The sequence below is a fragment of the Pseudochaenichthys georgianus genome, chromosome 7 (genome assembly GCF_902827115.2).
Source record: "Pseudochaenichthys georgianus chromosome 7, fPseGeo1.2, whole genome shotgun sequence".
Lineage (NCBI taxonomy): Eukaryota > Metazoa > Chordata > Actinopteri > Perciformes > Channichthyidae > Pseudochaenichthys > Pseudochaenichthys georgianus.
The window spans coordinates 22,131,854-22,149,764 of record NC_047509.1 but is presented as its reverse complement, the minus strand read 5'-3'; the positions used below and the strand labels follow the sequence as shown (position 1 = coordinate 22,149,764).

At 39.7% G+C, this 17,911-nt stretch overlaps 1 protein-coding gene across 1 annotated transcript; it reads right to left on the bottom strand.

The window, feature by feature from the left end:
• Window positions 1–2,310: 2,310 nt before the first annotated feature.
• Window positions 2,311–6,529, bottom strand: sypl2b (synaptophysin-like 2b). The gene is made up of 6 exons (XM_034086884.2): window positions 6,348–6,529; window positions 6,150–6,227; window positions 5,016–5,134; window positions 4,703–4,901; window positions 3,551–3,742; window positions 2,311–3,460 (listed from the first exon to the last, which is right to left on the bottom strand). Exons 1-6 carry the CDS (start codon window positions 6,363–6,365, stop codon window positions 3,338–3,340), a joined length of 729 nt encoding a protein of 242 aa, XP_033942775.1. The 5' UTR covers window positions 6,366–6,529; the 3' UTR covers window positions 2,311–3,337.
• Between the last annotated feature and the right edge of the window lie 11,382 nt (window positions 6,530–17,911).

The following is a 17,911-nucleotide window of genomic DNA, read 5'->3' as shown; positions in this document are numbered from 1 at the left end:
AAGAAAAGCGAGGGAACTTGTGTCCTTAACCTCATACGTCTCACACACACACACACACACACACACACACACACACACACACACACACACACACACACACACACACACACACACACACACACACACCTGCTCAAAAATGAAATTATTTCAAACAAAACATGATATTATTCAGATGTGTATTGTAACAATCATTATATTACATCTATTAAAATATTGATATACGAAATATTTGTATTGGAACAGTTTTAGAAGTAGTAATGCTGTAACATATTTCAGCCACTGGGGGGGGCAATGCCCCCCCTGCCCCCCCGCAAAATCCGCCTATGTATCAGGCCCTGATGTTTTCACATCTGCCTGAGAAAATGATCACTTGACTGGACTGATGGGTCAGGGGGTTCATTTGAAGTGAACTCCGTGGAGTGACACTCGCAGCTCAACGAGGCTCCCTCCTGTCAGATGGAGGGAGTAATTACAGCGGCAAGCTTTGGGTCAAACTCCCCTCTTCCCCTCTCTCCGGCAGAAACAGGAAATGCCGTAACTGTATGTAACAACGGTTTCAAATCAGCATCTCTTAGACAAAAAAACTAAATTAAAATAAAACTCCAAACATCTTTAATTGTGTTACTTTTTTGTAAAGCTCTTTTAGTTTTAAACCTGATTTTTAAAAGTGGGTGTTTGCTGGAACTACTTGGACGGACACACACAGCGTGGAGACCGGTCAGGTAGAGACCGGTCTCCAGTCAGCACCGATGCAGACTCGCTGTTCGAGGGCTTGATAGCCCACTCCCCCTCCACACCGCCCCACACTCGGAGGGGTAGTGGGTAGGGCCGCCCCTGGCCAACTTGGGGCCCCAAGCGACATTGTGAGCTGAGGCCCCCCCCCCAACCGACAGGAGTGAAAAAAATATATTTGGAAACAAAGTAGGCTACTTTGCAAATATAATTCCTGTTTATTATTATTATCAACACAGTTACTTTTGTATACAGTGAGGTAAATGGTAAATGTGCATGCATGTCGTTCAGTGCGTTTACAGGTGAATACGTCTGCATTTCCTGCCAAATACTAGCCTCAAAAAGATTAAAATATAATTAATGCAAATAAACTACTTCTACTAATAACAATAATAATAATCAATTCAATAATATAAATACTATATTATTTTATTATAATATAGTCAAGACAAAACATGCTTATGACATGCTCAAAAACTGATATTTCTTAAATCTGTATTCTAGTTCCCTCTGTCAGCAATGTATCAACAATACACACACATTGCTATCAGTATTTCTCTGTGTTGTGGTTGACATGATGATGACTGCAGGAGTTAAGGGGAGAGGCTGAGCATCACCATGAAATGTGCAAATTGACATAAAAATGAATAAAAGGAAAAAAAATGCTCCATGTCTTTTAAGCTGTAAACTTTAACTGTTATGTAAGCCAACTCGACAGACAGTTTATCTCTCTTCCTCCTGTACATTAGCAGATAAAAGGCATAACATACTTGAATGAATGTTAAATAAAGAATGCATGGAAATAACTGCATCTCCATTAGCCTATATGCTAAGCAGAGACTGCCTTCTTCATGTCGTGAATTGCAGCTGATGTTTTAATGGCATTTGGCAATTTGACTTATACAACTTTCGCAAGTTGTACATTTGACTCATACAATAGCCCACCTTCGAGTGATGCTCTAGTTTCTTCATGTTTTGTTTTTTTCCCCTCTTGCTTGCGCCGGACTGAAACTGTCTTTTCACCGACATCTCTTCACCTGCACTAGTGGCCATATCAAAGTCGTGATTGGTCAGATGTCGATTCATTGCAACGGTGTGGGGTTACAAACGTGCTCACTCTCGCGGGGTGCGCGAGAACTGAGCGGAGAACTGCGGACAGCAGCTGAGGCCCTCTGGGCGGGGCCCCCTGCGCAAGGCGGGGCCCCATGCAGCCTGCGTGATTGGCCTGTAGGGAGGGGCGGCCCTGCTTGGTTTGGGCCTTCGTTTTGTGTGTGAGGATGTTTCTGGTGTCAGCTGATGATGATAGAAGCAGCATGTCTGCCACCTAGTGAATATCAAACTGTATTGCATGCTTCCTAGCTTTGTTTGCTGAATGCATTATTAGTGAAAATATGAAGAAGGATGAAAGAAGAAAGTGAGGCATTTCTAGTTACAGTCCTGAGTTGTGAATCTTAGGCTCATTGCAGGATAGGAAAAATATATTATTTACCTGACTGATTCCCAAACATTATGTGATCTATGTGTGTGTGCTTTCACCGGTGCAACCACCAGACGCAAAATCAGACACGTTACAACAAGTGCAGTTCTTGTTTTAATGATGCACTGCATTTCATGTCCACACAGTATTTTCCTGGAGTAACAAATCTCCAGTCTCATCTAGGCTTTATCAAAATAGGAAATAAAAAAGAAAGCTCATCTTATAACAAAGTGGAGATAGAAAGCAAAAGCAATACAAACTGTTAATTAGTAACTTATTATTAAATTGTTTCTAACCACCAGTTAAGGCAGTACACTTTATAGTACATTGGCTTTGAAATAAGTTAGGACCTTGCTGGAGTAATTAAGAAAAATGAAACATCATAAATATCAAGGCAGAAGATTGGAAATTATTTGTAGTAAAGGCAGTTTTAAATTTAAAGTCAGAGCGAATGTTGCAACGGATAAATCCTCTACAGCTAACATGTTATTCTAAAATACAGACTTTATCCTTATATAGTGAGGTGATGAAGTGCATGCAACACAACACAAACTATTTGCTTTCACCTATTATAAATAATCTCATAAAGGCAACTGGATTATAAGGAATGGAGTAAAACTAGATTTTGGCCAGACTTGTTATAATAATTATTTCACTTCAAGTATTTCATATTTATAGCTATTTTGAAATGGAAACACTCAACAGCCCTGAGTTTCTTTTGTAAAAAATGCTGATGGCAGACATGATTTATGGATTGAAGTTTGGCAAAGTGATGCTACATTATGATTATCACAAGGCTGCACAGTTTACATCTACAGCTCCATTTAAGATAAGGGGCCCTTTAATGTGGATACCTGGGTATATATACACTAAAACATGAAATCTGAGAATCAATGAGAATAACTTTTTTGACTTTTACAATTTGCTGTATTTGTTAAGCTTTGGACAACTCAAGTTAACGTTTTTTTAATGTTTTTTGTAAAATAAAGCCTTTAATATGAAATTAATAGCAGTTAGGTTTGGAAATACTGTAATCTACACAGTATGGTTCTTAACAATTAGTATCAGTAAATGAGTTATTCAATAAAACTACATGTTAGACCATTTTGAAATGAGTAAACTGTGCAGTTACGATGGGCCGACTCCCCCCTCCACATCAGCAGGCTGGTTGGCTGATTTGTGGAAAGGTGTTTCCTTGAAAATGAACCAGCAGCTGCCACACCACAGGATTAGGTTAAGAAAACCAAAGATCTGCCAAAGAATAAGACATAAGTCAAATATCCTACACTGTGGCACACAAGTTTATGTATTTCTGGAAAAATGACTTTGAGTACAACTTACCACAGAGGCGTTGAGTCGGCCCATGTGAGGGGTAGCGCCTGGGGTACACTTGTTTGCAACATCATTGCAAACATCAGAAACGCTCACAATGTGTGAAGGACTGGTGGCCCACTTCACATCAGACAAGCCTTTAGCCCAAGCAGAAGATGAGGCCAACCACAAAAAGGCAAAGGCTGCAGTCACCAACAGGTCCTGAGAGAAGAGTGATGAGTCAAAACAATTTAACCGACACAGTGGTAGCTGCACTAAAGCAGCTTTCATGGTTCAAGTACCTAGTGCTGCTGTGTGTTTCTTGTTGCTTGGGAATGACACCCTTCCCTGTTTCATTTACACCACCCTGTTAAATGTACCTTCTCTGACCTCTAGATGCCAGGATAAGGAGGACTCAGTGAAATCCAGCAGCTAAAGTTTGATGCAACGTGTTTACACAAAAAGCAATTTAAATTCTCAATTGCCTGCCTCATTTCATTTCAAACCTTTATTTATACAGATAAAATCCCATTGAGATCATTGATCTCTTTTCCAAGGGAGACCTGCTCAAGTAGTTCCACATGAAACATAAAAACATAAATAGAACAACAAAAGGACATCATACAGCATCATTTACAAAATTATCCACATAAACAGGTACCAATAGCTTCCGATTGAGTAGCATCCAACCGAGCTTTAAAAACATTTAGTGGCACCAGATTGTTAAGTTTCCATTTAATTTGCAGACTATTCCAAGACAGAGGAGCTAGATAAGATTACATTAATTTCTGTAAAAATACATTTCTGTGGTGTCACTAGATTCAAGATTCAAAGGTTTTAATGTCACATAAGCTAAATTGTAGAAATGGAAATTAAAATCTTATGACCCGAGCTCCTCCAACAATGCAACATAGTTATATAATAAAATACAAAATAAAAATAAAAAACAGTGCAAGAAGTCTATGCACATGTATTTAGAATATGATATACAAGAACAGAATGTAAAATAAAATATTGTACAGTAAGATGAAGTTAAATAATGGTTGTTACTACTACATGTATACAGCAGCTCAAAGAAAACACATGCAACACTTTCTTGCTGCACGTGGAGAGGAGGACCTAGCTGGGCACAAGCATTTCACCAAAAACAACAGTTAAAAAGGAGAGTGCAGAAAAACATACCACAGTGGGGCCACGACTAGATTCTCTATACACATGCTGGAAGCCCAAGTAGAGAACGAGTGTGGCTGTGGTGTAGAGAAATGCCAACACTCCAATGCAGACATAAAACTGTGCAGAGGAGGTGTGGTCTCCTGTCAGGAAGTACTGAGTGGTGGTGGTTTGGTTGCAGACAGGGACATTATACGGATGCTGCATCAACCTGTGTAAACACATACATGTATTGTTAATTATGACACTCCTAAGATTAAACACTCATTACATTAAGCTGGTTGCTCACTTTGAAGGAGTGTTAGAATGGGTGGTTCACACACACCTGAATGGGTAGTTAAAGTCTGCCTGTATTTCTAGACTGGCACTCCCTTTGCATTGGACGTTGATGCTGGATGAGCCGCTGTACCCTCCAGTCGTAGCAAAGGCAAATATGGCAAACACCTGCAGCCGTAGACACAAGATAGGGAGGGACACGTTGTCATACTAGTACTGATCACAGACTTCCTTTTTTTTTTATTGTGCAACACACTTTTGACAGGAAATCGTCTTAATCAGTGGATGCCATCATTACAAAATGTTGTGCAGAATTCACAAAAAACATGTCCTTCAATGTAATACCGATAGACTATAGACCTACTAATTTGTAGCGTCAGTGATGTACAGTAATTAAGTGTATTTACTCAAGTACTGTACTCAAGTACAATTTTTGGGTACTTCTACTTTACTTGAGTATTTTAATTTGTTGCTACTTTGTACTTTTACTCCACTATATTTATTTAATACTTTTAGTTACTTTGGATTTTAGATTTGGATCACTGAAAGACGTTTAGTTGAACCTGCAGTACAATTCACAAGAGACCCTGTAGCATACAAAGTAGTTCAAACTATCTGCACCTTTACCAGCACATTAATGCATCCATAATGTAATCAAAACATATGATATATTATTCTGAAATGGGCCGCTCTGCCTAATGAGCACTTTCCTATTTTGATTGCAGGACTTTCACTTGAAACAGAGTATTCCTACACTCTGGTACTTTTATTTAAGTAAAAGTACTTTTTCCACCCCTGGCTTGCCCAATGTAGGCCTACCATTATTTGATTAGAGACGTCATCAACTTTAGCAGTTACAACATAAAGTACATTGATTTCTACATTATAATATCATTAGCTACATGTGCTACATTAAACATGCGTACACACATTAGCTGCCAGTGTGCCACATAGCTTGTGGGTTACAGATAGTGTTGAGTTGACTGATAGACACCGCCTGATCTAGCTTACATATCATATTTGAAACGGTGTTACAACTCAAATCGTGGCTGTCATAGCTTCGCAAGGCGTGCAGTGGTCACAAGACAAACAGCATAACCAATTGCTGCCTGCGATCAGGGATGGACAGCGTATGTTTAACACATCATATGCCATACGGTAAAAGAGATTTGGAAAAACGTACCCATTGTAGCAAACGAATAAAAGCCAAAGGCTCTTTCAGAGGTCCCAGGTCTAGAGTGAAACCCGAAGACATCACTTTCTGAGGAGAAATAAACACAAAATGAGAGAGAGGTACGTCTGCGGAAGAAGTAGGTGTGTTAGCTAAAAAATGAAAGTGTGCGCCATCAACCGTTTTCACTCTTCCTGTGAGCGTTGTTACCTGGGCAACGGTTTCCATCGTGTGTGTGCAGATAAAGGACTGTGTGTATCGAGGAAGTCTCTGTTTGGTCTTGCTGCTCGCCTTCGCTCTCAGATCTTCGGGCTTGTCAAACTTTTCTCCAACTTCAGCAAGTTGAAGTGTGTAACACGTGACCACTGACGGCGAGGCGTCGACAGGGGCGCTGCTACTACTGAGCAGCCACTGTGACCGAGTCAGCAGCAGAGTGCTATTTGAGTCTAAAGACTCAAATTGTATTGAGTCTAAAGACTCAAATATACTAGAACATAAAGTACTCAGATCTGAAGTAAAAGTAGAACTACCACAGTTTAGGAATACTCTGTTGCCAGAAAAAATCCTGCTGTCAAAATGTTACTTAAGTTAGTAAAAGTACAAAAATATTAGCATCGCAAATAACCAAAAGTGAAAGTACTCATGATTCAGTCGTGTGTTTATTAAAGCTGGTAAAGGTGCATCTAGTTTACTTTGTATGCTGCAGGGTAGCTTGTGAATGTAACTCCAGGTATAACTATAAAGTCTTATTTAAGTGTTGTTTATATTTCACATTATTGATCAAAATCTGCAAAGTAACTAAAGATATGAAATAAATGTATTATAGTAAACGTACACATTTTTCCTCTGAATTGTAGTGGGGTAGAAGTACAAAGAAGCAAAACATTGAAATACTCAAGTACAAGTCTCTAAAAAATAAATGTACACCACTGACTTTAGACTATAAATTGTTGATCACAAAATACAGTGGTGGATAGTAACAAACTAGATTTACACAAGTATTGTACTGTTTTGAAGTATTTGTATTTTACCTGAGTATTTTCAGTGTAAAAATGTTTCACTCCACTACATATTTTTCACCGCATTATTAACTATTATTAGAGTTAGATTATTAGCTAACGAGATAGCCTATAGCTCAATTATTAAATAAACATTGACATCTAATTATAGGTTAAGATATCCAGCAGCAGAATATAAAGTAATACAAATTAGCACTACATGTATCAGCTGTGATGAACACGCTGAACATTAATAATCATAATCCAGTAATTAAATATGATTCTAAAATGGGCCTCTACACATAACGACTACTTTTACTTTAGGTATATTAATGGAGACACTTTCACTTTTACAAGTAAGATTTTGAATGCAGGATTTTTACTTGTAACTGAATATTTTTTAACTGTATTACTGGTTGATGTCGCCAGGGAAAAGAAAGTTTGGGGCTCTCTGCTGGAACTGCTACCCCCGCGACCCGACCACGGATAAGCGGGAGAAGATGGATGGATGGATGGATGTATTACCGTCTACTTTTACTTTAGTAAACATTTTTTAGTACTTCCTCCACCATTGCAAAAATAAAACATGCTACCATAATATGGGGGTTATTCCCTATCTTTATTCAAGAGCGTGGTATTTAAATTTGAGAGCATACTATGTATTTATTTCCCTCAAATCCTGTCCTCGCACTCAAATAGTGCCTGCTTGCACTTAGATTTGCTCTGCTTGTGCTCAAACTGTACGCTTGCACTCAGATATATTGCTGCTTACAGATTTGTTCTGCTCTCAGATTTATTCTGTGCGCGCTCGAAACTTTTGTGCAACAATCCTGTCAAAATCCCTCAACCAATAGGAGGCCTGGTGTCCTTGCGGGTGCGTTCGCTTTACTTATTACAGCGTCCCGTAAGGGCGGTTACTCTTTGGTTTATAAACTCCAGCCCTCCACGGCTTTATAACATAGCATGTACTTCACTTGTTTGATTTACAACTTTTTTTGGGGGGGGAGCACAGTTAGTATATATATACCAGCACCTTACATAATATCTACATCCCAGAATAAATCTGAGAGCAGAACAAATCTGTAAGCAGCAATATATCTGAGTGCAAGCGTACAGTTTGAGCACAAGCAGAGCAAATCTAAGTGCAAGCAGGCACTATTTGAGTGCGAGGACAGGGTTTGAGGGAAATAAATACATAAAGTATGCTCTCAAATTTAAATACCACACTCTTGAATAAAGATAGGGAATAACCCCCATACCATAACACATGCAATACTCATGGTCTATCCTGGCAATAATAGGCCTACTTAATTTAATAGTGTAAATGGTACAATTCAACATTTCCTTATATCAATTTTCCCTTATATCAATTTTCCCTTATTGATTGTTGTTATACACACTGTGGCCCATAAAGTTGGAATAAAATATGTTTTACTTATTCTCATGAAATTATTGTGTGTGTAAAAAGAGGAATGCGTCTGAAAGCAACATTATTCCAACTTTATGGACAACAGTGTATTGAAGCATAATACATATAATTTAAACCCATATTTCTTAATGCTGTGTTTCTTTATAATTGCTTTAAATCCTTTTTTAAATTGATTTGTAAACCCACATTTACAGTAATATTGAATACTTGGTTTAATGAAATATGTCATTTTATACCAGAGTATGGATTAACAGATAGTTGCAGTATAAGTGGTGGTGGTGGTGGTGGCATGTTACTGAGTCATCCATAGGTTACATTTACTCAAGTGCTTTACTTCATTACACTTTGAAGTTTCTTATACTTTTCTTGAGTATATTTATGCTACCTTATCCTTACACAAGGTGTGTTTATATGTATATAATATAATGATTTAAAGTATGACATTAGATAAAGATCTCTTTTCAATAGAGGTCACCATTTCCTTATATAACATTACTTAACTAACCCCTTTTATACAGAGCAGGCCATGTGTTTCCCATGACTCTAATCAGTGTAGGCCAAACTCATTCCCACAAATGCTGTCCATGTGACATTTGGGGACTTTTTGTGTGATAAAAATGACGTGTAATTCCTCTCTATTTGGGTCGAACTCTTGTGGACAGGGAAATGTAGTTTAATCTCTTATTTGCCTACTGTCACCCTACATGACATACAAGATGCAACCAACAAGGAAAATATGGATCCTTGTGGAAAAGCATGCCTCTTATTATAACAGAGTACATCTCCAAGGAATAAGAGTGGCTTTGTTCTCCACCTTTTAATAGTTGATGCGCTGCCATGGGGGAGGGGCTGGAACTGCATTGTACAGTCTCTTTGTGGAGGAATGCTGCTCTACAGATCAGATTGTTTGGTTTTCTAAGTGAATCTGGGAATCATGAAACACACAGGCAAGAAATGATACATATAAGAATAGTCCTGATGCTCCAAAACAACAACAGAGGTGGACTTAGGTTTATTAGTGTATTCTAGAACCCTGAAGGCAGGAGAGACTGAAAAGAGTCAAGGGAAGCTTATAAAAGTTAACAGCATTTAATTACACAAAAGATGCGGTGGTGTACAAAATGAAATTGTAAGCGGGGACCCTCTCCTCATCTCCCGTCAGCCCAGGTGGCCCAGGTCAGCAGGTAGAAGAGGTCAATTATTGGCTTGCTCTTCCTGTTGTCGTCTGAGGTCTTCTCCTATTGGCCGGCGTCGTCGGGGGGCGGGTCCAATGCAATTCCTGCCTTTTTCTGTTGTTAAATTACATCATTCTGGTGTCTGTGGTTATTTAAACATTCCCTAATAAACGTTATTCAGCGGCAATAAATTAGAGCTAAACCCAGTGTGCTCAGTGTACAACATCACATGTCATTTCACCTTTGATTCACGGTTTGAAAATGTAGTATTTCACCACATGCTAATGCTAACCGGAAGTGAAGAATTTTCAGAATAAAAGTATTAAATTAATAGTTAGTGTGAACTTTCGGTTTTTCAGAATAAAACTGATTTAAATTAAATAGTGTATTTAATTCAAATTACGCCATATCAACATTGATTTTAATTTCTAAAAGGTTTCAGGATAATTAAAATTGTTCAACAGCTTTTCGTTTTAAGATGTCATGAGATGACACATTTATGTTGTTGCTGCAAGCTTGCAAACTTGTCAAACAGGTTGTGCACTCGATAGGCTAGAGATGAGCATAAGGAAATACCCAGCATGACTATTTTATCCAGAACCTCCCATGTTTTACCAACAGAGTTTCAATTGTGCTTCTGTGACAAGGCAACAAAATCCTCTCGCCCAACCGAAAGGTTATGGAGTAGATGAACTGGCAACTTCAAGGAAACCTTTTAACTGCATATTGCAGTGTTGGGATTAGAGTTTGTGTTCTGCAGTGTAAGTATGTTCAATCAGTTCCATGGCGGATACGGGTACAGGATTTCCCCCCTGCATCACATGACAGTAGTCATGGATTTGTTATGACCTGCACTGTCCCATCACATGCACACATTTAATCAAGAACCCAACATGACTCATTCTAACCAACAAAATGAAATATAATTTTACCAATGCAGCAAGCCATATCAAAAACGTCTCTTTGCTTAAGCCCCAAGGTCCCCGCCGGCGGGTACTTTGATACGACACTGTGTCTCAGGGGATCTTAATATTTAAGAACCTGTTAATGTTTTATACCAGATTAACGGGAATAATCTCAGCTAACTGACGATATAAACCATTTTTACCAAAACAAAACACAAATCTCATAACAAGCATCTAAATGACCCCTGAGCGAAAATTGGCACAGAACTCAAGATAAAAGATACCCTTATTACCAGAGATGGGGTCGTTACTAAAAAAAAGTAATATATTACATATTACATATTACTTTTAAAAAAAGTAATATATTACGCTACTTCGTTACTCTCTACATAAAGTAATTCATTACTTTACTCGTTACTTTACTCGTTACTTTACTCGTTACTTTACTCGCATGTCTGGCCCGCCCCTCCCTACAGGCAGATCACGCAGACTGCTAAAGTTTCAAATGTTCTCTTTAGTTCAGTTTCCATTGTCGCATAAGACTGATCCAGATCCTGAATGTTTTCTTATCTGACCGTGGCTGTCCTCTGTCTCCTGCTATCTGTATATTTTGCGCAGTCTATCTCTGCTCACGCTGTTGCGTCAGCGTGTTCTCCTGCGTGTTGGCCATGTGTTGCACTCATAGACTGTATATATAGGTTGCACTGGAGCCAGACTGGAGCACACCGCAAAGACTTCAGTCGAGCACGTACGAACTGCGCATGCGTGAGTGGCAATAACTCTCCTTACCAGCAGGTGGCGGTAGTGTGTATTCATCATTCAAAACAGGCAACAACCGGAAAACAGAGAAGAACAGACTACGTGTGTGATATAAATAAACAACAGCTATGTGCGTTAGCTTCACCTTAGCATGTGTTCTTTGCAGGTGTTTGTTGAGGTTTGATTATGACTGATTTTAGAAAGTAACGAAGTAATGCGTGTCGGGGCAATGTTGGTATCTGTAGTGTGATTACTGAATTATAAAAGTAGCGCGTTACACTACTCCGTTACCGACAAAGTAATATTATTACAGTAACGCGTTACTTTGTAACGCGTTACACCCAACTCTGCGTTACACCCAACTCTGCTTATTACTTATCGTAGCTGCCTGCACATACAATATATCCGATTAAAGCTGAGGTTCCACAGATTATTTAGGTATATCATCACTAAGTGATCCGAACTCTTGACAGGGGAAGCAAACACAGACATCACAACACATACCTTTATGGAGCTTTTACGGGAGATCGTCTCACCGTAGCTGTCAATCTGATCAAAAGACTGGTTCAATGGCATTAAAAGTTTTAAAACGAGAACAAACGCGGCTGAATCGGTTAATCCATAGGTTGAAAATGTTTCTGGGTAATACTTTTTTTTATTTATAATCCATAATTCAATTTTTATGTAAAAATCGGAGAGTAAAAATTAGCTGCTAATGGTAGCCACCAGAGTTATCACAGCTTCCGGTCTTGGCTATGCGCAGAGCTGCCAAGTCTCACCCTTTGAGAGTGAGAGTCACGCAATTTAACCTCTTCACACGCCTCACGCCACACTTGCCATTTCACACGCTTTCCCCCCCCTCTCACTACTTTATAATTATTTTTTTATTTAATGATATATTTCCATAACTTGTTGCTTGAGGTTTGCCGTAGTTCGAGTCAGGGATAGGGTGAGCCCGCCCTATTCTGCCCCCGATTGGCTGACCGAGAAAGGCACCGTATACAAACCAATCAGAGGCAGCTTAGGGCGGGTCATTGCGTCTGGTCTCTATCCTATGAAGAACCCATTTTCATCTGAAGCGGGAGGTCAAACGGTAGGTAATCACTTCATTTTAATTTTACAAACACATTATTTTTATTTTTATGAAGTCAACGATGAGTCTGACTACGTGAGCGTTACACAAGCTGCTGGTGAGCAGTGTGGCAGGTTGCTGTGGTGGGTTTAACAATAAACAACCGTGAGTTATAGCCGTGTTAGTTAAATCATCACGCGTGTGTGAGCTAATGGATGCTTGCTATGAGCTAAGGGAATTTACAGTACATTTCTGTCTAATAAAATATTCAATCAATCAAACAGTAACATGTAGCTATCTTTTAAGACTGGATCATTCATTCCTTAACTGTACTTCGATTTCTGTCTGATGTTTGTCTGTTAGTTTGAAAGTCTGAAAGATGTCAGATAAGAAGAAGAAGAAGCAGCATAGAGATCTGCTGTCATTCTGGGCAGTGGAGGGTCAACCACCCCCTGCCAAACTTGCCAGGTCAGAGGAAACAGTGGAGGAGGCTTTGGATCTCTCAGTGAATGACAGAGCGGAGGAAAATGAGTGTCCAGAGGGCACAGAGAATGATACTGCAGAGGAGACAGAAGATGATGATGTAGAAGAGATTAAGGCTCCAGAGGACACAGAGGATGAGACAGAAGAGCCAGCAGAGGAAACGGTGGAGATGAGAGTAGAAACAGGGAAAAAGCAGAGTGCTAAGAGTGGAGCAGCCACCTACAGGTGCACTTTTAAAAGGGAGTGGACAGCAGAATGGCCATTCATCACTATAGGCACCACCACCTCCTACTATTGGTTCTCTATATGCAGACATGAGAACAGCTGTGCCCATCAAGGAAAGGCAGATGTCATCAGGCATATTAAAAGCAAAGGCCATCGTGCCAAAGAACAGGCAATACAGCCAACAACCACGATTGCACCTTATTATGCCCCAGTCTCTGTTGGTGGCATGACAGCACAAGAGGCTAAGGTATATATTATGAACAGTGGCAGTGGCTGAATTGCACTTGTAGGTTATATCGGCATAAATAATAGTAAATGAAACAAACTGTCACAAATGCCTTGTCTAACATGTTAATTTGGACTGTTTTTATTTATGTTTATTGTTGAATGTAATTGTGTATTTCTAGGGACCTTGAGTCGGCAATAAATGCATTTATTCAATCCAAAAACACTTAATGTTTTATGGAATATTTTTACATGATTTGCTCTTTGATGACCCCCTTTCTGTTGCAGACAAGGAGAGCTGAGGTAAGGGTGGCAGTGTCAATGGTCGAACACAATGTGCCATTTGCAGTAGAAGATCACTTCAGCCCATTGCTAAAAGAATGCTTCAAAGATTCCCCTACTGCACAGAACTACAAGTGCGCCCGCACAAAAACATCGTGCATAATAAATGAAGCAGTAGCCCCACATTTTAGAAAGGAACTGGTCATGAAGATGAGGACCAATCCTTTCACATTAATCACAGATGGATCAAATGATACAGGTCATTACACTTTCCACACTTTCCAGCACCCATTTTAGATATATTATTAACCATAGAACACACACACAATTTCAGTCTGATGTGTACCTTAATATGACATATATGTACCATATCGTTGCAGGAAGAGAGAAGATGAACCCACTCACTGTGCGGGTATATGACAGTTCCACCAGTAAAGTTGTCCACAGGTTTCTGGATATGTGCCCCACCAGCGGGCCAAGCTGCGGCACAGCTGAAGTGATATACCAGAAGATGGACGAGGCCTTGCAAAAAAACGCCATACCATGGAGAAACTGTGTGAGTCTGTCTGTTGATAATGCACCTGTCAATACAGGAGCAAGAAATTCCATCGCATCCAGAATTCTTAAAGAACATGGCAGCATCTACATCCATGGGTGCCCCTGTCACGTCATCCACAACACTGCCAAACAGGCTGGCCTGGGCTTTTTGGAGGTGAGTTGAATCATGTATGATTTCTATGACCAACCGTATCCGTTATGCCTAATGTCAAGTCTAACAGGTTGTTTGTTATGCTGTGGTGTCATGTAATTATAAATCATCATGTATTGCAGGTGTGTGGATTTGATCCAGAGGATCTGACTGTGGATGTGGGATACTGGTTTAAAGGAAGCACCAATCGTAAAGGTTACCTGACAGGTATGTGCAGTCCAAATGAAATGCAGAAGAGTTAAATTAAATTGAAATTAAGATGTTCCATTCTTGTCATAGTATTCTGTGAGCTCCATGGAAGCGAGTATTTAGAAATACTTATGCACGTTTTAGGGCTGTCCAGAATACCATTTTTCGGGCTCCGGATATTCGGTAGTAATCAGCAGCGAATATTCGAATATTCGGTGCGGAGAGATTTGTATTTATTTTTTAGTAAAAAAAAATTTCACATTTTTTTTTTTTTCACATTTTTTTTTCTTTTCCCAAAAGGTTTCATAACACGCTCCGAATCCGAGACACCTGACAACACGCTGTTAAGCAGAAGCGCAGAAAGAGCATACTATTACGATTTATATGTATTTATTGTCTCAGTACTCGCAAACATTAAAACTAAATGTGTCCTCTGCATTTAACCCAGCGCAGCACCCGGGGACCAAATCTGGTTCCACATTCCGTCTATAACATTTTACAACCTGAACAGTCAAACAAAGATACAAAACACATATTGTGCTGCCAGCTTCATGTTGCTGGCATTGTCGTGGACAACGGCTACTCGCTTATAATTCGGAATGGCAAAGGCGTCCGCCACTTCTCCAAGCTGTTCTGCAATATTTACTCTCGTATGGTTTACTTCCATTACTTTGGTTTCCAAAACAAAGTTACAGAGTTTCCACTCCCGAGTTATGAAATGACAGGTGACAGCCATATACGCCTCCATACGCACCGAGGTGGTCCAAATGTCCGTTGTAAAACTTACGGCAGTTGAGTTTTCAATCTGAGTTACAATTTGGTGTCGGTGATCGCTGTACTTCAGAGACATGGCATCTAAAATACTGGAGCGTTTGGGGACAGTGTAGCCGGGCTCCATCTTCTTCATTAATTTTCTGAAGCCTTCGCCTTCGACTATGTAAACGGGTCTCATATCCATAGCGATGAAATCTACTATGGCATCTGTTATCTCTAGCTTTCTTTTCTCCGTTATCGTTTTTTGGAACTGTAGGGTCTGCTGTATTGTTGAGGATGTTGATGGCTGGGATGCGTGGGGATGCACCTATGGACACAATGTATTATTAGGCTGAGCTACTCAACTTTATGCCAATAATTGCCTTAGCCCCAGATGTTCCCACATTACTCCTATTATTTTCACTATTCTGATAAAATTAAAAAACTAATATAAAAAAACAATTCGGTTGCTTGCTTGCAACTATTTTCCAAGCAAAGTAAGTGCACGTTTTTATCATGTTTAACGTTACTGTTTAAACGGCGGATAAAGCAGCTTCATCATGGCAACTTCACAACAGCTAAGCTAAGCTAGGCTACTACTTACAGCATCCAGGTGACTTTTCAGAGTTGTTGTGCCACCGTGGTAGGCCAGTTTCTTATCACATATTTGGCACACTGCCTTCTTTTTACCGTCGTCCAATTTAAAATGGTCCCACACAGCTGAAGTCTTCGGCATTTTATGGGTGAAACGAGGTGAAGCGTGCCGTTTGCGTTCGTGACTGTGAACAGTGAACGCAATGTCAGGAGCACAGGCTGAGATTGTATATATTTCCGCATTTTAATAGTGCAATTCAAACGTATAAATATAGTATAAGAATATGGCAATTCGCCTTTATTAATAGCATACATTTAGAAAAATATATTAATTCTTTTGAAAAAATATTTTATTTTTTAAAAAAATATTTTATTTTTTAAAAAAATATTTTTTTGTTTGAAAAAAAATAAAAAAACGAATATCCGAATAATGAAATTGAAACCCGAATAGTTGGCCAACGAACGAATATTCGAATAGTCGAATATTCGGGTACAGCCCTAGCACGTTTCCATTCGATGGTTGAGCCTGGAGAGGTGTTTGACTCGTATCCTGCAGCAGTATGAGCCACTGGCCAGCAGGCATTATATTTCAATGATCCAAATGAACGAACGATTATTATAACAGACTGAAGTAAGTAAATGTATGTAGTATGCACAACCTGTGTTTTTTTTATTCACAGATGAGAAACAACCGTGGTTCAGGAGGCTGTTGGAAGCATTCTCTAACCCAATGACAGAGGTGTACCTGCTGTTCTATCAAGCAACGTTGCCAGTCTTCTCCACCTTCAACCTCCTCCTCCAGAGAGAGAAGTCCTCCATCTTCCTTCTACATGATGAGGTACATTGGGAAGGTTGGGATACAGTATGCTAGTAATAATGTACTATGTTTGTTCCTTTTTTCATTAGCACTCTACTTCTAGGTTAAATTTTCATCCGCAAGTTTCTTTCGAAGTTTCTGAAGCCCGCAGCACTGCAGCACCAGGAATTGCATGAACTCCTCTATAAGGACCCATCAAACCAACTGCCAGGTAATCCTCCAAGTTTCACATCAGCAGATGCACATAGACTATCCACTCACTGATCTCACTCACATAATACTGTTTGTGTTTGTTAGAGGGCTGCTTGTGCAGACAAGTTATGAGTTTGATAATCTCATCTCATCACACACGACCACAATGGAAACAAGTCCACAGGACTTTCCTATGTTATCCTTTTAGCCCGAATGAGTGACTGTACCTTGTGTCACTGATGTGATGAAGATACTTAAAGGGGTGCTTTCAAGTTAGCTATTGTGGTTGTTGATGATTGCTAAAGTGACTCAACACCGGTCTTATTCCCGGTCTCATACTGACATGTTGGTGTTGGGAATGAGAACATATTGCATCAATCTTTCTCCAGAATCGCATACAGCACCTTAATGAGGTGACGTTGTTGATTTATTGTGTCTCTCGTAGGAGAAAAGCTGGTGATCGGCTTCACTACTCGAGGTACACTCAACAGGCTCCTTGATGCAGGAGACATTACACCGCAGCAAGTGCAGAGGTTCCAGCAGGCAGCAGTGGCGTTTCTGGTGAGGGCTGTGGAGTATGCCATGAAGAAACTCCCCATGAGAGAGCCCCTCATAAAACATGCCATGTTTCTGGATGTCCAGCAGAGGGTAGAGTGTGGAGTGGAAGACGCCTTGTACTTTGTCGACAGGTTAGTTGGGGTATCAAGTCAAGTACATTTATCTATAGTGCCAAATCACAACACAAGTTATCTCAATATACTTAATAAGTAGAGCAGGTTAAAGACTATTGGCACATTTTCTTAACATTTTCTTAATAGATTGTAAAGTTTAATGACCACATCTGAAAAATAACCTGTTTCAGCTACATTACTTTACCAGATCAGTGCATGGACATTGCCATGCCCGAAGACCCAGCCACGTTCGACATCGAGAACTTTTGGGGGAACATGGCATCAATGAAGAATAA

Excerpts from the sequence above, each read along its gene's own strand:
- sypl2b (XM_034086884.2), bottom strand. Across the intron at positions 5,135-6,149 it reads TTATTCGTTTGCTACAATGG|GTGTTTGCCATATTTGCCTT; the intron begins GTACGTTTTTCC and ends CTACGGCTGCAG. Across the intron at positions 4,902-5,015 it reads GACTTTAACTACCCATTCAG|GTTGATGCAGCATCCGTATA; the intron begins GTGTGTGTGAAC and ends GTGTTTACACAG.